This window comes from Cololabis saira, chromosome 9 (genome assembly GCF_033807715.1).
Source record: "Cololabis saira isolate AMF1-May2022 chromosome 9, fColSai1.1, whole genome shotgun sequence".
In the NCBI taxonomy this organism is placed as follows: Eukaryota; Metazoa; Chordata; class Actinopteri; order Beloniformes; family Belonidae; genus Cololabis; species Cololabis saira.
Window position 1 is genome coordinate 45,606,243 of NC_084595.1, and position 23,405 is coordinate 45,629,647.

At 44.5% G+C, this 23,405-nt stretch overlaps 2 protein-coding genes across 2 annotated transcripts in view; both read left to right on the forward strand.

The window, feature by feature from the left end:
* The first annotated feature begins 374 nt into the window (after window positions 1-374).
* LOC133451323 (alpha-tectorin-like) lies at window positions 375-22,132 on the forward strand. The gene is made up of 24 exons (XM_061730290.1): window positions 375-540; window positions 629-676; window positions 797-820; window positions 1,701-1,816; window positions 4,449-4,727; window positions 4,896-4,991; window positions 5,074-5,239; window positions 6,849-7,249; window positions 7,341-7,917; window positions 8,005-8,062; window positions 9,514-10,039; window positions 14,389-14,941; window positions 15,044-15,642; window positions 15,851-16,033; window positions 16,187-16,582; window positions 16,664-16,947; window positions 17,024-17,298; window positions 17,425-17,544; window positions 18,899-19,083; window positions 19,165-19,325; window positions 19,515-19,766; window positions 19,893-20,052; window positions 20,127-20,229; window positions 20,322-22,132. The coding sequence occupies exons 1-24, from the start codon at window positions 498-500 to the stop codon at window positions 20,408-20,410; spliced, it is 5,694 nt and encodes a 1,897-aa protein (XP_061586274.1). The 5' UTR covers window positions 375-497; the 3' UTR covers window positions 20,411-22,132.
* The window catches only part of ube2l3b (ubiquitin-conjugating enzyme E2L 3b), a 189,632-nt gene continuing 167,035 nt past the window's right edge, over window positions 809-23,405 (forward strand). Inside the window, exon 1 of the mRNA XM_061729670.1 lies at window positions 809-812. The gene's annotated coding sequence lies outside the window, so the exon portion shown is untranslated. The remainder of the gene's footprint in view (window positions 813-23,405) is intronic.

Genomic DNA, 23,405 nt, shown 5'->3' on the forward strand with positions numbered 1-23,405 from the left:
GCAGTAAAATTAAACCATAAACAAGTGCCTTTCATCCTGTACATGTTTTTTTTTTTTTGTTATTTATCAGATGAATAAGGCCTTTTCGATGCCGCCTCAGTATCACTTATGTTAATGTACTCTTAAAAATACTATATCCCAGGCTGAATAATTGAACATATTCACAATAAAAACCTTATTGGTGATCTAGGATGTAAAAAAAAAAGTAAAACGAAACTAAAGATAAGGTAATACCTGCCAGCCTTGTGGAATGATTGGAATGGGGTGGCAACTAATTTCACCTGACTGGAAAAACTAAATATTATTGGAACTGTGTCAACTTTTACTGTATAAAGTCTTCTTGCTGCTCGGCTTTTTCCCATCAGGACTCCCTGGAGGAAGAGATCTTGTATCTCAATGGGACATTTTCTTGAAAATTAAAAGCTAAATAAAAAAACTTAAATAAACATCAGACGTGAACATCATCAGTGAACAAAAGAGGCACATGAGGCGGTAATATGTTTCTTTGGTTTAAACATTTTAATTTCCATCAAGATCAAGGTATGATTGAATCTCTCAGAGGGCTTAACATTTTGTTTTTATTAGTGAGGCTGACAGATTTTCTTTTTTTTGTTTTTTGATATTTCAGAAATGGAAAATAAAATCCCACTGCTTGTGCTGCTTTTGTCAGTGATAGGTAAGTATTTTACCCATTTTAATCTCTTCCATTTGCTTCGATGCATTTCAAATTCACTTGCTTGTGAGCGTTTTATTGACTGTCTCAGATGTTTATGCAGTAATGTGTTTATCTTAATAGGTGGAGTGGCTGGCCAGGATCCAGGTCAGTTGACATTTAACCTTTTCAGTTGTGTTCAGTCAAGAAAAAAACATCAGAATTAAAATGTACTTCTTAATCATTCAATCTAAATTTTTGCGTAGGTAAACAGTTGTTTTCTCTTTGACTGGATTCAAATTAGAAATTGTTTTCTGCAGCTAATATCATTGAAATGTTTATTTAGATTTCAGTTTTTAAGGGTATAGGGACATGTTTTATATACTAATATACTAATATACAGGGCATCTGACTTGGACATTGAAGAATATCAATTTATTTTCCTTCAAAATATCTTGAGGTGCATTCAAAGTATAGTTAGGGCCATTGTCCAACTGTACTGAGGTGCCGTCGTATCAGTTTTGTTACATTTGGCTGGATGTGAGACGCGATTATGACCTTATACACCTCAGATTTTATCTTTCTGTCAGCCGTCTCATTATAAATGAACACCAGTGAACCTGTTCCACTGGAAGCCATTCAGGGTATACCTAAGAATGGATGCACCTTGTTTGACTTATTATGTTTTAAAAAACAGCTTTTAATTTTTCTTTGCATCAAAAGCAAATAGTTTCCTTTATTAAAACGTTCTCGTCCTTTGAAAATTGAGGCACTTTGCTTAAAATACATGTAACACTTAAATGGTATTTGCTGTACTTTTGTGAAACCTCTTAGATAAATTAGAGCTGAAAGTATACACTTTCATCACATCTTAGATGTTTTCTTTCAAATTCATTGAAGTTATAAAGGCGACATCATAAAAACACTGTCTTTTCCCCAAATACACTACTTTTGGACCTGATTCTATGGTATAGGTTTGCTGAGCACTAATTATTGCATAGTCCTATTTGAGACCAATAGCCTATGTGTCTTAATTTTGTTTCTTCAGGACCTCTTTATCCAATAAATGGGACTGCAAGCTCTCGATCAGATGATGGAAGTTCACCAAGGATTGACCTGGAAAGACCTTTCGTCTATTTTGGACGAACGTACAATGGCACTTATGTATGTAAAAATTAAGCAGGGGCGGGGCGTTACAGAAGCGGTGAATTAAGGAGTGTGTTTATGGCTGTGCGTGTGTGTGTGTGTGTGTGTGTGTGTGTGTGTGTGTGTGTGTGTGTGTGTGTGTGTGTGTGTGTGTGTGTGTGTGTGTGTGTTTGTATGAGTAAATAAGTCCGTGAACTCAGAGCATCTTGATAGCATAACATCCAGGGAGATTGAGATATCCAGCCTGCCACGGCTGGCCAGCCGGGGAGCCAATTCAGAGAGCAACAATTGTTTTGGGTCAGGTCGATTCCATTTAATTTCTGTCTCCCTTAAAAGTCTCTCGTACATTTCAAAAAGGCAAATCCAAACAGCCGAATTTGTGGTCAATTTCCACCAAGCTGAGCTTACAACTTAAGGTAGCCACGTAATAGCCAGAGTAGCTGCCAACGTTTCTGAATTTATTTTTATTTTTTTTCTCTTTTGTACATGGTGCAGCATCCTCTGCTGGTGGGGCGTAGGTTTGGTCCAACATTGGTAGGGACGATATAACAGCATAACCTGCATGTACACTTTTTGCTGGGGACGGGACATTAATAAGACCAAACAGATTGGGTGAACGGGGGTCAGGGCTACATTTGTCATGAATATGGACCTAATTAATTGATAGGCTAAATGATCAATGCAAAATAAATCTGTATTGACTTATACTAACTTTCATGTTTATTGGTTCACCTGATACACGGTTCGATTCAAAACTTTGTTTTCAAAAACTACTAAAGAAACATTTTGAAAACTTCCAGAATATTCCAGTATTTTATTAGCATTTAAATTGCAATATTTGAACATAACTTAAATTATATTAACATACACAATAAATGTATTAAGTGTACTTATTAATAATCTCTTAACTATCCAGAATGCAAAAAATAAACATTTGTCTTAAGACCACTCAACATTGTCTGTCTAAATAAATAAATTAAATATAACTGAAAAAAACAAAAATAAATAAAAATGGAACCTTCCTTCAGGTTAAACACTACTGCTTTTGTCCACAAGCACAGCCAAAATCAACAAAAAATGAAAGCTCCTTTGGGCTGCAAAGAACAACATTACCCATAATGCATTGCAGCTGAAATCGGAAGAAATACCCTAAATAAATCATTTTTTCCAGGCCTACCTGTTTTTCCAAATTTCTTGTTAAGATGAGCGGTTTTTAATGGATAATTATCTTCATTATCATATTCAAACATATGTATTTGAGGGAGGAAACAGAGAGGAGTGTTGTGCTCCCTCATGTGCGCTCAAATCCACGCTGATTGGTATGTACAGAGCAACCTGCAGGTCGGACTTTCAGTGGCAAAATTAGTGGCGTGTTCCACCTCCACAACACTGCACTGAGTCACTGACGTCTTTTTACATTACTTACAGCGGCTGCTGCTGCTGGCTGAAAAAAACTCTGAATATCCCTCCTCTTCGAAGGGGCGGCATGATTTCTGTCGGGGCTGTGTGAGTGTGCGGGAGTTACAACATTTGGGAAGGCAATCTAAATTACCTATATATCTGAACTCATTATATAATGCAAATAAGGTTGCTTAAAAGTTGGTGGGGACAATTTGAGCCCCCTGAAAAGTTGGTAGTGTTATTTCCCGACCGTCCCTATGCAAACCTACGCCCTTGCGAAGAGCATCTCTGAATGCACAACACTGGAACCTGCAGTGTGGGAATGAGAGGGGCAGGGTAACGGCCCGGACAGGCGGGGGAGAGATTTGTCCGTCAAGACTCCTCTCCCTGGCCCTGCCCCGTCTCAACCTTTCCCCGACCCTGAACCTAACCTGGGGCTTGCTGATTGGGCCGGAGCTTCGGGAGCTGCGTGCTGGCCTGCGGTCCCCACCCCCGGTCATCCCGCTGCTGCTTCCACCTGCCTGCTGTGTGCTTGCTGACGTCCCTGACCCCCAGTCTGGCCCTCGGCAGGAGGGTCCCCCCTTATGATCCTGGTCCTGGTCCAGGTTTCTTCCCTCCTAAAGGAGAGTTTTTCTTGCCACTGTTTGGCTTAAGGCTTTTCTCCCACTACGGGAGTTTTTACCTGCCATTGTTTATGTAATAATTGCTCAGGGGTTTATGTCTCTGCAAAGCGTCTGGAGACAACTTTTGTTGTAATAGACGCTATATAAATAAAATTGAATTGAATTGAATTGTCGATATGCCAGGTAATCGCCAACTCCAAAAAGCAGAAATCCTGTTATCAAAAATCTAGTTATGTAGACATCTTCAACATCCTCGACCGACGGGGTAGACAGACACACAACCCTCCACCAGGAGGCGACAAACGTCCTGTCGGGGCAGGAAGACTCCCTTCTGCCCTATCTCCTCGTTGAGAAAATTTGCTCAGTTGCGTTGAGAGACCATCTGACCAGATCCATGTTTGAACATTTTTCAAAGATATGCAGAGAAAGGCTCCAAAATAGATTAAAAATACAACACAAGACAGAGAGCAGCAGCTGGGCGGATATAGGAGGGAGCCGGAGAGGAAAAGCGTCACCTTCACAGAGAGCCAAAAGACTGTTTGGACTGTTTGTAAAAGTGGCTGGTGAGTGTACATAGAAATTGCCATTAGTGAAAGGAATGTTTCCATCTGCTCATTTTATTCCAGGTTAATCACAACGGACATATAACATTTGACGGTCCACTGAGGACATTTAGTCCTCAAAGGTTCCCACTACATGGACCAAGAGACTTCATTTCACCATTCTGGACAGATTTGGACAATAGGGCAAATGGTCAGGTATTATACAACCAATATACCAGTGGCAGTGTTCTCCAACAAGCCACACAGGACATTAATTCCTACTTCCCACACATCAACTTCCATGCCACCTGGGTCTTTGTGGCAACATGGTATGAGGTGGCCTACTTCCCAACTACAGGAACAGTAAGTCAACATGACCTAGTGTTGCCCACATAAAGTACTTCTTGAAATATGACGGCCTTTGATTTAAAGACATCAAAAAACGAATTCAAAACAAAATTGCAAATATGTATTTCATCTGAATACATGTAAATTATTGTTTGGATCAAAAAATGAACTGATCTTTTCCAGAGGACAACTGTGCAAGCGGTATTAATCTCTGGAGGCCAGTACTCATTTGTGTTCATGAACTACGGGATAATTGCCAATACTTCTCGTAATGTACAGGTCAGAACCATTACAGTTGATTTATGGGCAACTATTTGTTGTGACTGTGAATAACTGCATTTGTTAATGTTTTAATTTGCAGGCTGGCTATGATACCATAAACTCCGATCACCATTTCTCTATCCCCGGATCATTCTCTCATGCTGCAACAGGCAGTAACTCTGTTTTCAGCCACACCAGCAACATCAATGTACCTGGTCGTTGGGCCTTTCAGGTCGACCATGGTTCAACAGGCTGCACCTTCATTGGTAAGTCTCAGGCTGTTCTTAAACACTTGCTGTTGGTAAATATGTATGTATTCATTATGACAAGTGATGCCGGGTTAACCTCAAGTTAACCTCAAGTTAACCCAAGCACCAACCATCCTACTTCAGGGTTGGGGCCAATGTAGAACTAATATTCAGTGGCGGCTTGTCAATAGGGGGCGCTAGGGCGCCGTCCCCCATTAAAATTACAGGGAAAAAAATAAATAAAAAAATATATAGACACAGTACACATAAATTATGTAATAAAAAGTAATGATCACATCTGTGCACTCAAGCCTTCCCATCCCATACTGGGTTTATTCAGAGTTGTTTTATGTGCAGACAGAAATACATAGGTTTCAATGGTGAGGGGCGCCAGCCAAATGAACACTTGCATGTTCTTAAACTTTTCTTCCATGTGACTTCATGCTGGTCTCTAATTGGTTACTCAAAGACTCTCCTCCGGACGCAGCTCTCTGCGCCCGTGGCCAATCAGTGTGTTTTCTGTCATTCTTTATCCAATCTGAGCTGTCAATCAAAGTCACACCCCTGACAGTGTAGACGCGCGACTGTATCTGTCACTCGCTACAAACTGAGTCACAGCCATAGACATGTATCTGTATCGCCCCATGGAGCTGCTGCAATACGTTAACGTCGCCGCCATATTGGATGTGGCAAGACTGCGCTGTAAACTAATATAAGTAAATGGACTTATTTTCATAAAGCGCCTTTCTACAAAGAAATGTACGTTTTACGTCTCATTTATTCATTCACACACGCATTAATATACTTGGGAAACAGTTAGGCACCAAATATAATATATTTAATTTTCTGAGATGGCAAAAATAAGAACTTTATTGATCCCACATAAGTGTAATTCATGTTATATCAGCTATAGAGAACAAGGTAGTGCCAAAAAACAATATATATATATATATATATATATATATATATATATATATATATATATATATATATCCCTCACAAAAATAAGAAAAATAGAGAAACATATTTTCTCATCAACAAAACAAATTTAAAATTTTTCAAATAACAAAATAACATATTTGAACCATTTTTCAGACAATATCTGTCAATATCTCTATATAATAACTGAAAAAATCTGAAAAATTGTTCAAATATGTTATTTTGTTACTTGAAATTTTTTAAATATGTTTATGTAAAATATGCTACATGTATATGTAGTATATGTATATACTATGTAAACATTTTATGTTCAAGTAGAGTTTATAGTTGTGTTGTAATCCCCACTCGCCCCCGCCCCCCCGCCCCCCCAATTTTTTTATCACCAGCCACCACTGCTAATATTCCTTACAGTTCTTCCACTGGCCCAACAGACTCAACAGAACCTTAATTTTACATGTTTTCACTCTGCATATGTCAGCATTTGAACATATTATAACCTAATAGCTGCATAATACAGAGGACATTTAATCGAAATGTTTCAATTCTATCATAAATTACACAACACTCTCCCGACATAAATATCCCAGGACAACCATGAAATGTTTCAATCCATGTTACTGTGCACAGTGCCTAATTAGCACACCAAATCTGTGCCTTAGACTGAGCTTATCTTTTGACTTTTTTTAAGGGCAACCTGTGCAGCTGGGGGATTCCTTCTGGAGTGACAGGACCTGTACACAGAAGTGCACGTGCACCTCAGCAGGCCTGCAATGTTCCTACCAGCCCTGCTCTTTTTCCCAAATCTGCACGGAAACGTCCTTCCATTACTCCTGCCAGACAGTGCAGAGACGCACCTGCACCATCAGTGGTGATCCACATTACTACACCTTCGATAACTCAGTGTTTCACTTTCAGGGCACCTGCACTTACGTTCTTTCAGAGCAGTGTCACAATTCGCTGCCCTATTACCGAGTAGAGGGTAAGAACGAGCACCGAGGCAGCACTCGTGTTTCTTGGACGCGATTGGTGAAAGTGTATGTCTATAATGAAACCATTGAGCTTGTCAAAGGACATTCAGGGAGAGCTAAGGTCAGTGAATTTGAGTGTGGCTAACTCTGTTTGTTTAATGTAAACCAATAGTGTTTTTGCTGAGTTAACTAACCTGCTGGTTTGCTTCTAGGTTAATGGAAACTTTGCATCCACCCCCTTCTACCTCAATAACGGCACAGTCCAGGTTTATGAGTCCGGTTTTACTGTGACAGTCAGCACCGATTTTGGCCTGATGGTATCGTATGACACAAACCATTATGTCCGGATCAGCCTGCCCTACACTTATCAGAACGCAACATGTGGTCTCTGTGGAGACTTCGATGATGACCCTGACGATGATTTCAGAACCCGTGAGGGAGAGGTCGTGAGCTCTGATGTGGTTTTTGCCAACAGCTGGCAAGCAGCTGGTGATGATGAGCCTGGTTGTGAGGCCCAGTGTGGAGGTCTGGACTGTGCTGTCTGTACTGCAGATGAGACAGCATTATACAGCAATGGTGCCCACTGTGGTATCCTCCGGAACAGTTCTGGACCTTTCGCTGTATGTCACCAACTACTGCCCCCTCAAACCTATATGGAAAGTTGTCTTTACGATCTGTGTGTTGGTGGAGGGTACCAGCCCATTCTTTGTCAAGCCTTAAATGTGTACGCAAGTCAATGTCAACAAAATGGTGTCCAACTACCAAACTGGAGGAGATCTGGCTTCTGTGGTACGTCAGTTGTTCAAAATATAGCTTAAATTAAACACTTATATCTTTATGAAAATGTAGAGAATAATAATATTTTCCTTCTTCCAGAAATCCCCTGCCCAGCTAACAGCCATTTTGAGTCCCACGCCTCGGGATGTCCATCCACCTGTGCAGGGCTGGACTGGGACAAAAAATCGGCCCGGGCATTTTGAGCCTAGACCGGCCCACCAGGTATTGATGGAAAGAAAATGAAGCCTATGAATGAAAACAAACGTTCTTGTGACACCGCTTGTACACTGTCTTGTTGGTGTGCATGTTCTTGTCTAATAAACCTAAACCTACACCATCCCCCCCAGTCCCGTTATAGATGTACTTAGTACTGTTTCTGAGTAGACCAGCAAACTTGTATGGCAAGCCGTTTTAACATTTAATAGCTAGACTGGATATGTGTTGCAGATATCTGTAATTCAATTGTTCCTAGTCAAAAAGAACATTTCAGATATCTACAATGATATATTAACCCATTTTAAACAGGGGGAACGCATTCTGACAGCGTGAAATACTGCTGTCAGAATGCGTTCCCCCTCTGTTTATCATGAAGGGATGCTCACACATCTTTCAAATTCATACTGACTTCTTTCACCACCACAGATAAGTCCTGTGATTTTCAGGCTGGGGGGGGGGCCTCGCGCGTGAGCGTAGCGAGCGCGCGCGAAATTTTTTGGGTTTTTCGGGTCGGATCGGGATCGGATATGCGCAATTTTAACTCTCACATTAGCAAAATACTGGATACCTTCCCCTGCCTCATCATCATTTGGCTTGCCTCGACGCGGGGCCCCACGGCTGCTTGAGACCCGGTTGGATCGGTGATTTTTGTAACAAATTTATCAAACAAGCCTTTCAGAGAGGCATTAAACTCTTCCATTTTCTTTAGTTTTTTTTCTTTTTTCATCCCCTGATGGAAATTTCCTGATTCTGTCTCGTTCTCTCGACATTGTGTGACAGTTTGTTCCAACTCCACCCGTCTGGATCAGAGCACCTTGTGTCTGCGCTTGGTTTGACGCAGTTGTACTGAACAACAGACACGCGCATCATTGCACATATATTTATTGATATGCACAGACTAGTACACATTTCGGTCTGTGATGGAACGTGAATGTTGATATTTATAAGGGAAAAAACGAAAAAAAAATTGAAAAAAAAAACAGAATTTGAAAAAAAAAAAAAAAAAAAAAACGGCCCAGGGCGCGAGGCCCCTTGGGGCGCGAGGCCCCTTGGGGCGCGAGGCCCCTTGGGGCGCGAGACTTCAGCCCATAACCAATCTAACTCATCATAACCAATCGGCCAGTGGTACCAGTTGTTGTCAGGTAAAAAACAAAATCAAATGGGCCGATGGGCCTGCCCGGGCCAAAAAAAATAAAAAAATCGGCCAGCCCAAAATCGGGCCGGCCGATGGTGATTTTGGGCCGGCCCAAAAAAAAAAAAAAAAAAAACATTTTTTTTTTTTTTTTTTTTTTTTTTTTTTTTTTTTTTTGGGCCGGCCCGGCCCGGCCCAAAATCACCATCGGCCCACCGGGCAAATGCCCGGTATGCCCGATGGCCAGTCCACCCCTGCACCTGTGTCAACCCGAATTCTGCCAACAACTGTTCTCTCCCTGATCTAGAGAGCTGTGTCTGTAATACAGGCTACATCCTTAGTGGTGGCGTCTGTGTCCCTCATTATGAGTGTGGCTGCAGCTTTGAGGGTCGCTACTATCGCTCTGGAGAGACTGTCATACTAGATGAGGACTGTGGGAGGCGTTGTAGCTGCAGTTATGGCTCCATGACATGCAACTCACATGGTTGTGGCCCACATGAATCATGCCAGGTGGAGGATGGAGAAAGAGGATGCAGACCCAACAGCTACGCTACATGCTGGATCAGAGGCCCTGGGTCATATCAAACATTTGATGGAGTGACATACCAATATCCTGGGGCTTGTCGACTGACCCTTGCCAAAGTTATGGGATTGTCTGATCACCCACACTTTATGGTGACTGCAGAGAAAGTCCCAAGAGGACAGCAGGGATTTGCACATGTTCTGAAGTTTGAGGCAGAGGGGACACAAGTCACCATTGAGATGGGAACCAGCAGCAGAGTTAAGGTAAATGACTCAAGTGCGCGATAAGTGTGCAAGATAAATGTGTCTAAATGTCATGAAAGTATTTTCCGCCACATATATAAGGCCCTAATTTTCTATCAAGACTTAAGCAATAAAACCAAAAAGGAGATATTCAACTGCAACCGTTTGCTGCCAGCTCCAAAGCTCTCCAAAATGGATCAGCTAAAGGTGCTGGTAGTTATGGCTAATTTTGATTGACATACGGTGGGCGTGTTCCATTCAGCTTCCTGGGCCCATTTGTTCCGACCACTTGCATCGTGGTGCCACATATTACAGGGAAAAAGAGGCTTTGGAGGTTTTACAGTTGATTGGGATCACCCACTAGTTTTTTTCACGAGGACCTATGAAGTCTCTTTCCTTCCACTGTGTTGTGCCATGATATAAATTGGCAAACAATCAGGGCTGGAAAGAGTTTCTGGCCACAATCAGCTTATTTCTATAAGCTATTTTAGCTTGGCTTCCTTAGCTTATGCAAACCATCCCTCCATCCAATCTCTATACCCGCTTTATCCTTTGCAGTGTCACTGGGGTCTGCTGGAGCCTATCCCAGCCCACGCAGGGGTCCACCCTGGACAAGTTCCCTGTCTATCCCAGGGCCACATATACACACAGACAACCAGGCACACTCACACTCACACCTATGGGCTATTTAGAATAATCAATTAACCTTCTATGCATGTTTATGGACTGTGGGAGGAAGCCGGAGTACCCGGAGGGAACCAATGCAAGCACGGGGAGAACATGCAAACTCCACACAGAAAGACCCCCGCTGGGCCCGGGAGTCGAACTAGGAACCTTCTTGCAGTGAGGCAACAGTGATAATCACCAAGCCACCGTGCTGCCCCTTATGCTAACCAATGATGCTAATTAATATTAAGCCTGAATTATGGTTCTGCGTCAAACCAACGCAGAGCACACGCCGTCACCGTGACGCCGTCGTGAACCCTTCGGACTTCTCCGTCACTCCATTTCTCCGCGGTGCAGTTCCCCCCGCGACCGCTAATTCGCAATCTTTTCCTGAATGGTTTATCCGACTTTTTCCGGTCACAGTGAATCAAAGAGATAAGGACAACTCATTCATCTTCTCATCTTCTCCCGCTTTATCCGTTACCGGGTCGCGGGGGCAGCAGCCTCAGCAGGGATGCCCAGACTTCCCTCACCCCAGACACTTCCTCCAGCTCTTCCGGGGGGAGTCCGAGGCGTTCCCAGGCCAGCCGAGAGACATAGTCTCTCCAGCGTGTCCTGGGTCTTCCCCGGGGTCTCCTCCCGGTGGGACATGCCTGGAACACCTCCCTAGGGAGGCGTCCAGGAGGCATCCGGTACAGATGCCCAAGCCACCTCAGCTGACTCCTCTCAATGTGGAGGAGTAGCGGCTCGACTCCGAGCTCCTCCCGGGTGACCGAACTCCTCACCCTATCTCTAAGGGAGCGTCCAGCCACCCTGCGGAGGAAACTCATCTCGGCCGCTTGTATCCGCGATCTTGTCCTTTCGGTCACTACCCAAAGTTCATGACCATAGGTGAGGGTAGGGGCGTAGATTGACCGGTAAATCGAGAGCTTCGCCTTTCGACTCAGCTCCCTCTTTACCACGACGGTCCAGTACATCGACCGCATTACTGCGGACGCTGCACCGATCCGCCTGTCAATCTCACGCTCCATTGTTCCCTCACTCGTGAACAAGATCCCGAGATACTTGAACTCCTCCACCTCAGGCAGGACTTCTCCACCCACCCGGAGAAGGCATGCCATCCTTTTCCGGTCCACAGCTTCGAGCCGCCGCGTTGACAAAGGAGGCAGAGAACATGGTCCACTCGGACTCAATGTCCCCCGCCTCCCCCGGGATCCGAGAGAAGCTCTCCCGGAGGTGGGAGTTGAAGATGTCCCTGACAGAGGGCTCAGCCAGACGTTCCCAACAGACCCTCACAATCCGTTTGGGTCTGCCCGGTCTGTCCAACCTCCTCCTCCGCCAGCGCATCCAACTCACCACCAGGTGGTGATCAGTTGACAGCTCAGCCCCTCTCTTCACCCGAGTGTCCAAGACATGCGGCCGAAGGTCAGATGAAACGACAACAAAGTCGATCATTGACCTCCGGCCTAGGGTGTCCTGGTGCCACGTGCACTGATGGACACCCTTATGCTTGAACATGGTGTTCGTGATGGACAAACTGCGACTCGCACAGAAGTCCAACAACAAAACACCACTCGGGTTCAGATCGGGGAGGCCGTTCCTCCCAATCACGCCTCTCCAGGTATCACTGTCATTGCCCACGTGAGCGTTGAAGTCCCCCAGTAGAACAATGGAGTCCCCAGTTGGAGCACTATCAAGTACTCCTCCCAGGGACTCCAAGAAGGCCGGGTACTCCCCACTGCTGTTCGGCCCGTAGGCACAAACAACAGTGAGAGACCTATCCCCGACCCGAAGGCGCAGGGAAACGACCCTCTCGTTCACCGGGGTGAACTCCAACACATGGCGGCTGAGCTGGGGGGCTATAACCAAACCCACACCAGCCCGCCGCCTCTCACCCTGGGCAACTCCAGAGTAGTGGAGGGTCCAGCCCCCTTCAAGGAGCTGGGTTCCAGAGCCCAAGCTATGTGTGGAGGTGAGCCCGACTATCTCTAGCCGGTATCTCTCAACCTCACGCACAAGCTCCGGCTCCTTCCCCCCCAGCGAGGTGACATTCCATGTCCCCACTGTGAGGGTTGATGTCCAGGGATTGGGTCGTCGAGGCACCCCGCCACGACTGCTACCCAGCCCACAATGCACCGGCCTGCCATGGTCCTTCCTGCGGGTGGTGGGCCTACTGGAAGGCGGACCCGCGTCGCCGTTTCGGACTGAGCCCGGCCGGGTCCCACGGGCAAAGACCCGGCCACCAGGCGCTCGCCTACGAGCCCCAACCCCAGGCCTGGCTCCAGGGCGGGGCCCCGGTGACGCCGATCCGGGCGACGTAACGGTCCTTGCTCTTGTTTTATCCATGTTTGGCTTGTGAACCGCTCTTAGTCTGGCCCGTCACCCATAAGGACAACTATTGTGCAAAAAACCAAAACAAAAAAAATTACACATACACGAAGAAAAGAGCGCTGAGAGTTCACGACTGCTTCAAACCGGAAACCGGAAATGCGTTGCTACTAAGCGAACCAATCACAGCCCTCTCGGTCTGTGTTTGGTCTGCATCGCCTCGACGCGTAGTTACAATTTTCGGGAGGTGCACGTCAGTGACGGCATCAGTGACGGCGTCAGTAACGGCGTGTGGTCTGCGTCGATGCGTACCACACGCCGTAGGCACGGCGTCGTTTTGACACAGAACCATAACTCAAGCTTTACTCTCGATTCATTCTGGTCAAATCTGTTCAAACATCCTCATTTCAAGTGTTGTTACCTAAACAACAGGCCAAATTCAGCGAATGCACAGTCAGCACAAGCTGCCTGCTGCCTCACTGAGGTTTGTCCGCAAACCCTTCCACACCAACCCTCAGCCAGTAGCAGTGGTCTGTTAGTACAAGTAATAGCAGAACAGAACATTTTATTTTAAAAATGTGAATAACAAGGCTCTGTTTTAGTCACAGCTCAATATGCTCAGAAGTCAACACAGTATTAAGTGCTGGGTAATGAAAGATCCTCATGTTCGTTTGTCTGGTACACCATAAGAAAACCAGTGAAATAGAATCAAATTTAATACAAGCTTTTATTATATCATGCACAATGTTTTCCGGCCGGAGGAACACTTTTCTCAAACCACAAAGGTAGGAGAGAAATGCACACCGTGGTCATGGATCCAGTAGTATTTATACTAAAAAGGGAGGTGTTCTTTGTACAACCCCATCTGCCAAACATATCAGACCTTCAGCTGTATGTCCCTGTTTATTGCTTCCTACTTAAGATGTCAACCCAGATAACGGATGAGACCCATCAGTGTTAAAACATCTGTTTTTTTTCATTGTCTTCACTTAACGAAGAGTAAATAGCCTAGTCATTAAACAGGAGTTGACCCTGCAAATACAGAAAAACCACCAGTGTAGAATCTTACAGAAAAACCCGTCAAACTCTTTTCAATTTCATAAAAACTTAACAGTAACAAATGTGATGACAACCAGCTATACTAGTCACCAGTCAAAGGACATCGGCTCCATTTACACCTGACTGTAAATATTTTAATTTCTCCTTCAAAGTTGGACATTTTAACATGGAAGCAGGTAGAGATTACAAAGATAAGAGAAAGCAATGTCCACCATGGAGACTGTGTTTTAAACAACATATTCTTATTCTTGTTTTCAACTTCTGAAAAAAGTCTGTCACTTCGAATAGTTGACATCAGCTGTTTAAATGCCCTGCAGGTTGATGGTGAGCAGGTCAGACTACCCTACAGCCCTGGGTCCACTCGAATCCGAATCTACCAAAGCAGTGTTTTCAGTGTCATCCTGCGTACAGCCTTTGGTGTAACTGTGCAGACAGTCTGGCCTCACCTTGTGCGTGTCACTGCACCTGCTGTCTATAACGGCTCCCTTGGTGGACTCTGCGGAAACTACAATGGTCACCCACATGATGACTTCCTTACACCCAATGGCACTGTGGTCAACAGTTCTCAGGAGTTTGGGGACAGTTGGCGAGATGGTTCCCTCGCTGCTCACTGTGTGGAAAGTGTGAACCGTAACTCATCAGTCGATTTCAATTCCAGTGAGACCTGTGGCATTCTCAGCTCACATCATGGACCCTTTACATCTTGCTGGGCTGTGGTGGACCCACGGGAGCAGGTGGATGTGTGTTTGGATATCCTCAGGGGCTCTAGAGATCCTGCATCGACACTATGTGAGGTTCTCCGAGATTACGCACTAATGTGCCAACAGAAGGGTGTTTCCTTGGGACCGTGGAGGAATTCAACTGGCTGTGGTAGGCAGTTTATCTCCATTTGGATTTCATGATTTCAGTCACATGACAATTTCTGCTTGAATTAACCTATTACGTTTTATTTATCAATGTGTTTTATTGTAGAGCTATCCTGTCCTTCAAACAGTCATTATGAACTCTTAGGGACATCTTGTCCTTCTGCCTGCCCAAGCCTATCCTTCCCCTTCACCTGTGACACTCTGGGTCAGGACGGGTGCCAGTGTGATGACGGCTTTGCCCTGAATGGAAACCAGTGTGTACGACCAACATCTTGTGGATGCTACCACCAAGGACGCTATCGGCAAAGTGGGGAACAATTCTGGGATGGTGAACATTGTCAGAGCTTGTGCACCTGTAATGGTATGACTGCTGCAGTCCAGTGTGTCCCCACGTCCTGTGGACCCCAGGAGTCGTGCCGTGTGGTGGAAGGTGAGCTTGGATGCCATCCCAGCCCTCATGGCACCTGCTCTGCCTCCGGAGATCCTCACTACGTCACTTTTGATGGCCGGGCCTACGACTTCCAGGGAACCTGTCGCTATGTTCTGGCAGCAGTTTGTAATGCCACTGATGAGGTCCAGCATTTTTCTGTGGAAGCGAAGAATGAAGCGTTGAACGGGTTGCCACTTTCTGTCACAGCTGAAGTCTTTGTTGATGTGTTGGGCTACCAAGTGCTTATGTCTAGAAACATCCCGGGCATGGTAGAGGTGAGTCAAGCTTTTTAAGGAAGAATTTCTGAATATATGAGACAGTTTCTGATTTAAATGTCCCACTGTACTTTTTCACTCTAAACAATATGTTTCTATAGGATTATGTCATCCTTCCCTTCTCCCATATTCTTGTAATATAAGAATATAGAAGCAAAATGAATAAATGTAGAAAATAATCCATCCTTTTATTTTTGTTCTTCCACAGGTAAATGGAATTACAAGAAATCTCCCTATTCTGTTGAATCGAAATCTATCTATTTTTGCCAGTGGATCCCAAACATTTGTCAGCGCAGGTTTTGGTTTGAGTGTCACGTATAATGGATGGAGCACAGTCTCTATCTCTGTACCTTCAAATTACAGGTATCTGCTGTTCACTACACCTCACAAAGTATTTTGATGATCAAATATTTCACGAAAATGTTAGCACTTCAGAAATGACTTAGTTCTTTGCCTCTGGGCCAAACTCAAATCCAGAGAGGCGATGACCTAATCCTTTACAGTGACAGAGCCTCAGAGCAACTCTTCATCTTCTGTGCTGCAGGATGGTGAGTCCTTCTGGACAGACGGTTGCTCGCAGAGATGTGAATGTCACGCCCCCAATGACCTGCGCTGCTCTCCTGCATCGTGCAGTCCTGCACAGCAGTGCACCATCAGGGATGGCCAGCTGGGATGTCACGATGCCATGTCCACTTGCACCGTGTGGGGAGACCCTCACTACATCACCTTCGATGGAGCCCTGGCACATTTCCAGGGCACATGCTCTTACGTCATTACTGAGAGCGTAGGCCACAGCGGCAATGAAACACAGTTTAAGGTAGTAGCCACCAACAATCACCGTGGCAACAACCTTGTGTCGTTTGTGTCTGCGGTGGATATTTACCTCTCAAACCAACCAGAGAGTGTGCATGTGAGGCTTGGACCCAACAAGAGAGTGAAGGTAAACGCTTCTTTCAAGATGAACAGCTTTCTATATGTGTCCTGACTTCCTGTTCAAGCATCTGACCTCTCCTCCTACCAGGTAAATGGAGGTGAGGTTTCTCTTCCTGCCGCAGCAGGAACTGGAGCTCAGGTGCTAAGGCAGGGCAGCAACATAGTGCTGGATGCAGTTGACTTCATCGTCCAGTTTGACGGTCAGAGTACTTTACTGGTCAGAATGGGCCAACACTGTCAGAACAGAGTCACCGGGATGTGTGGGAACTTCAACAATGATCCTACAGATGACAAAGTGTTACCGAACGGCACACGAGCACTAAATGACAATGAATTTGGTCACGGCTGGAAGTCCTCTACAAGCCAACCAGGGTGAGCTGCTATGATGAGCTCAGCAGTTTTACTGGAACTCTGCCACACTAATAGCAGCATGCTCTGTCTTTTCCAGATGTGGATCCACAGATGAAGACCCTGACGATGTGAATGATTGTCCCTTTTTAGAAGAATACTCTGAACTCTGCAGCGTCCTCACAAACACCAGTGGTCCATTCAGTGATTGTCACCTACACTCTGACCCACAGCCATTTTTCACTTCCTGTGTCTATGATCTCTGTCTCTACTCTCAAACCAATGGGATGCTGTGCTCTGCTGTCTCGGCCTATGAGAGAACTTGCGCTGTTTTGGGGTTGAACATCCCGGACTGGCGCTCTGCTTTACAGTGTGGTATGTTTCCACCGGTCAAATGAGATTATTTGTCAGAGCTCATTACTTGTCATTTTTATCTTTCCTTGGGACTTCATGCCTTCTTTTATGTGACTGCTTCTGTCCTTGTGTAATGTTTTTCTCTAGCGGAGTCAGACCCCTGTGAAACACTGGACTGCACAGAGTATGAGTGGTGTGGGGAAAAACATGGTGTGTACGGCTGCTTCTGCGATGAACACCACCACCGGCCCAACAACGAAAGCTATGGTGAGGGGAAGCCCCTTAAACCCCTGCCTTGTGATTAGAGAGCAGGCGTGTTGTTGTTGGCTGTAGACACTGTTGGAGAATGGTGACATTGTCAACTACATGAAGTATCTTTGTGACGTATTGGTATTCCATAGATTGTCAACACTAGGGATGGGAATTGATAAGATTTTTCCGATTCCGATTCCATTTTGGATTCTGTTTAATGATTGCGATTCTTTAACGATTCTCTTATCGATTCTCATTTGGAAAAAAGGAGAACAAACAGGTCGATTAGCATCAACTTTGTTTTATATCTTTGAACAAAAAAAAGAGGTCCCCAGCCTTGGGCTCCTCGATTTGTTTTAAAAATAGATATAAAATTATAATATTAAAATAAATATTCTTCTGTAGAAATTAACTAAATACAACAAATTATTCTGTGGCAATTACACAAGAATGTCCAGTAACATGTTCAACATTTTTGCATGTTGCTAGTGTTTCCTCCCTTTGTTGAAATGTCCACATTGCAAATCCTCCTTTTTGGTAAAATGTAACCAAACTTTCGAGCGTTTATGCTGCTTTGTCCAGATGTTTTCCTGCTGGGCGCGAATGCGCACATTGCCCACTGGAATCGATAAGGGAATCGTTTGCAAAAAAGGCAAATGATTCCAAGGAATTGTGTCGGGTCCCAAATCAACATAACATAAACAAGGAAAGACACAGAGGCTGTTAGAATGATTTTTAAGGCCTTCTGCAGAAGGGAAGCAAAGTCGGAGCTTGCAGAGCAACATGGCCCTCTTAGATGCTCTCGACAAATGCTTCGCTGGCTCCTCCTTTGCATCAGATTTTATTGAGAAACTTTGACAGGAACATTACCATATTAGGAACAGTGAACAGTGAATGGACAATGGGACGAAAACAGGTAACAGACATCGAGGTTAGAAGGTCACACATGTGACTTTTCAGTTAAAGAGGCTTGGTATGAAGAAACAAACAGACATCTTTAGCTTAAAGTCTTTAAAAGAACACAAAGGTCAAGGGGTCAAATGCCTTCCTGGACAAAAACAGGAACTTCATGGGGGTCTTTAACAGATGGTCCAGGCTAATAATGAGACAGTTGTGGGGACAGTCGACCCCCCTGACAGAACTCAGGAAGGGCTGCCCTGTCATCTGATAACATGTGATAGTTTCAATAGGACTAACTAGTTCAGAAGTTTGATTAACTTCACAATTGAAACACTGGGAACCGGTTCTCAACAAGAACCGGTTTTCGATTCCCATCCCTAGTCAACACCACCTCTGTTTTAAAACCTGCAAGCTTCGCTAAGTACTGCTAACCTTCAAGAATATGATTTTTTTTTTCACCATGAACCAGACTCGTCCATCACTTGTGAGAGCAGTTCGGGCACCATGTCTGTGTCTCGCTGCCAGCTGTTTGAAGAAGGCTTTCACTCCGATGTCCTTCATCTCCGAGACCACTCCTGCAATGGGACGCTTCAGGACGGACGGGTTGTGTTCCACTTCGACAACGACAACCACCTGTGTGGGACGGTCCTCAGGGTATATTTCACAGACTTGCATAACGTTATTGCAGCCTTAATGCTTCTATCATTAACTTACACTATTATTTAAAATGTTTAGAGCAATGGAACCCATTTCATGTATGAGAACACCATCCAGGCCGACGTGGACCGTCATGGAGATGTAATAAGTCGCCAGAGAAGCCTCCAACTGCTTTTCTGCTGTGAATTCCCTCTGAGCCAGGCCTTGTCTATGGATGTGGGCATCAGCCCTGTGGAGAGGTAAAAACACCATCTCCTCTGGGTGGTTCACTTCTTTTGGAACTGCCTAAATCCTTATTCTGAACGCTCACTTAAAGACATTAATACACACCATTATAGCTTTGTAATGTCTAATATTCTCAAGTCTGCCACATTAACGGTGAGAGGGAAAGGTTTACTCATTGCGTTGTTTTTGTTGTGTTTTTACAGCATACTGAGGAAGAAACTTCCAGTTGGCAATGGTTTATATCATATTAGAATGATCCCCTTCCAGGACCCAAGCTTCCTTATACCTTACAGCAGCCACGGTAACATAGAAATGGAGGTGGATGAGAGGATTTACGTGGAGGTGCGAACAGATGGAGTAGACGGACGGCAGATCTCCACCCTCCTAGACTCATGCTGGGCCACGCCAGTCAACGTTGCAAACTACCCTGTCCGCTGGGATCTCATTATTGCAGAGTAATAAAAACAAATCTCTTCTCTACTCATTAACTCCATCCAACCTTCATGCCAGTCTTAACATTCTTACCTCTCTACCGTCTGCCTGCTCACGTTCTAACTGTTGTCACTGTAACCATGTAACAGGTGTCCTAATCCAGAAGACGGTACAGTGAAGCTGTTACAGAATGGCATCTCCACCGTGGCCCATTTCTCCTTCAACATGTTCAGCTTTACTAACTATTCATCCATTTACATTCACTGTAACGTCCACTTGTGTCTTCTGAGAAACAGCAACTGCACAGCTGTAAGTACTAGCTGATATGCCTACAGTGTAATGAGGTGATGGACCAGGAGCAACCTAATGTTGTTTTCGTGCAGCGCTGCAACCTGGATCACCACAGGCGATTTCAGAGGGATGCATCCCATCATGACTCTACAAGCATCTCAGTGGGACCACTCAGCGCACAGACACATCCCTATGGTGAATATCTCCCCCTTTTCTCATAACTGTATAGTATTGTGGATGAAATACAGCTTGGGTGACTCATTCCATCCATGTTTCTCCTTCTACAGACTCAAGAGTCCACAGGAGCGGCGCTTCAGACCAGCTGACCTCCATCGACGGCCAAACTTCTGGTCCAGTAAGACCGAAGAGGGATTAATGTTCAGACTCTTTCACCAGTCATCTAGTTTTTGATGCCTGAGGGCTTTTACTTTGGGTGTTTTTGTTTGACACTGTTGTGTAGCAGTGAAGTTAAAATCCATATCCACTTTGCATTTTTATCTTTGGTTCTTTTATGGGGATTTTAATCATAAAATGTATGTCACATATAATGAGTGTAGTAAAGTATAAATTGATTTCGTTCTAATGTAAATCACTGTTTCAGATACCTAAAGTCATCAATATAAAATACCAAGAATTGAAACATCTGAAACTATGTTCTAATTGCTTTCACTAGTAGCATTTATTGTATGTTTTATAAAACATACGTCTTTGAAACATGCAATAAAATGTATTTCAAAGGACATATATCTCAAATGGGAATTTACAAATAAATTGTTCTAAAGATTAACTATAACTGAACTAATAACGGTGCATGGTGGTGATAAGGGAAATGTTCGGAAAACCATATATGACATGTTCCATGTAATCTTTGTATATTCAAATAAATGTATAGATTCATGCACTCACTGTGTGCAGAATCGTGAGGAGGGGGGTCTCCTGGTCTTAGTGAGGACTCTGGTCTCCTGGTCTTAGTGAGGACTCTGGTCTCCTGGTCTTAGTGAGGACTCTGGTCTCCTGGTCTTAGTGAGGACTCTGGTCTCCTGGTCTCAGTGAGGACTCTGGTCTCCTGGTCTTAGTGAGGACTCTGGTCTCCTGGTCTCAGTGAGGACTCTGGTCTCCTGGTCTTAGTGAGGACTCAGGTCTCCTGGTCTCAGTGAGGACTCAGGTCTCCTGGTCTTAGTGAGGACTCTGGTCTCCTGGTCTCAGTGAGGACTCTGGTCTCCTGGTCTTAGTGAGGACTCTGGTCCCTGGTCTCAGTGAGGACTCTGGTCTCCTGGTCTTAGTGAGGACTCTGGTCCCTGGTCTCAGTGAGGACTCTGGTCTCCTGGTCTTAGTGAGGACTCTGGTCTCCTGGTGTCAGTGAGGACTCTGGTCTCCTGGTCTTAGTGAGGACTCTGGTCTCCTGGTGTCAGTGAGGACTCTGGTCTCCTGGTCTTAGTGAGGACTCTGGTCTCCTGGTCTTAGTGAGGACTCTGGTCTCCTGGTCTTAGTGAGGACTCTGGTCTCCTGGTGTCAGTGAGGACTCTGGTCTCCTGGTCTTAGTGAGGACTCTGGTCTCCTGGTCTTAGTGAGGACTCTGGTCTCCTGGTCTTAGTGAGGACTCGGGTCTCCTGGTCTTAGTGAGGACTCGGGTCTCCTGGTGTCAGTGAGGACTCTGGTCCCTGGGCAGCAGGTTCAGGACTAACTGCAGCTGGTGATGGAGGTTCTAGGGAGACCCGTGAGACCAGCGTTACAGTAGTCCAGTCTACTGAAGATAAAGTCCTGCTGAGTCCTTTAATCCTCCACATGTTCTTCAGGTGATAACAGACTTCACTACTGCCTTGGTGTGGCTGCTAAAGTTCAGGAAGTCCAGAATAATTAAACTACAGCAACCCCACTCAGAGAAATTGTCTGTGAGTGCTGGGAATCAGTAAAGTCTCTGGATCTCTGGAAAGCGTCTAGAGACAACATCTGTTGTATTAGACGCTATATAAATAAAATTGAATTGAAAGTAATAAATAATTTGTTTAGATTACACCACCATGATACCAGTCATCTCCACGCCTTCCTGTTTACTGTTTTGCTATTTCATTTGAAAATAAAAGTACTCTTACTTTAATCAGCATGTTTTAATGATTGATTACTGGGACCCATGGATATTTAACAATCAGGTTTTATGTGACACCAAAGCACGGCTTGGCTTTGAACTAAGACCTTCCTTGTTACACCAGTGGGATTCCTCCTTTTCTTCCTGGATAATAAAGGATTGTTTGTCTTCGATTGACCAGGAGTGATCAAATTTATCTGAACTAACTTTGATAAGAAACCTGTCATCACGTCCACATCAAACAACACAATCAATTACAACAGGCAGTGGAAACTGTGAAAGCAGTACAATAAAGACTATCAAAGACAATAACGGAAAACAAAAAGAACATCATCTTACAAAAGAATAAAACAATAAAACGAGGCGATTCTGGGATCAGAGCTCCACTACCACACACACACACACACACACACACACACACACACACACACACACACACACACACACACACACACACACACACACACACACACACACACACACACACACACACACACACACACACACACACACACAAAAACTACATAAACAAACAACAGTGAACATTAGTATTAATTTGGATAATCATTCTGGCATTTGTAAGAGCTAAGCAATGCATTTGGGTGAAAATTAAGTGGAAAGATCAATGCCACAAAGCCATTACAAAAAGGAAGCTAATTCAAACATTGGTTGAACTTAAAACTAAATACTGTATTTTTCGGACCATAAGGCGCAACGGCTTATAAAGTGAAACAAAAACAGTCTGGTAAGTCAAACTTTCTTGAACTTGTTCACATTAACTCACAATATCGTCAGTTGTAACTAAAGCAGTACTTTATACTCTCACATTTTAAATAATTTGTCCTCCACAAATCCACCAATAAAAAGTGGAGGAGGTAAGCGTCGTACTACGTCCTGTTCTCTGATTGGTTCATCGTTGCCAGCGATGGCAGACACCTGAGGTTAGTGTGAGGTTGGAACAACATTGTATTCCAACATTTGATTATAACTGAATGATGATATAGATTTGAAATTTGGGTTTACGCTAAAGCCTGATTTAAGGTTCTGCGTTAAACCAATGCAGAGCCTACACCGTTGCCGTGACGCCATCGTGAACCCTTCAGACTTCTCCGTCACTCCATTTCTCCGCGGTGCAGTACTCCCCCAGAGCACTAGGGGGTTGCGTTGTTTTCCAGAGAAAAGAAAAGGCGATTCCTGCTCGAAAACCCTCCAATGTGGCTGAATTACAACAATTTTATTGTTATCGTCGTCTCTAGTTGATTCTTTGTTTAGCTTCCAGCTTCTC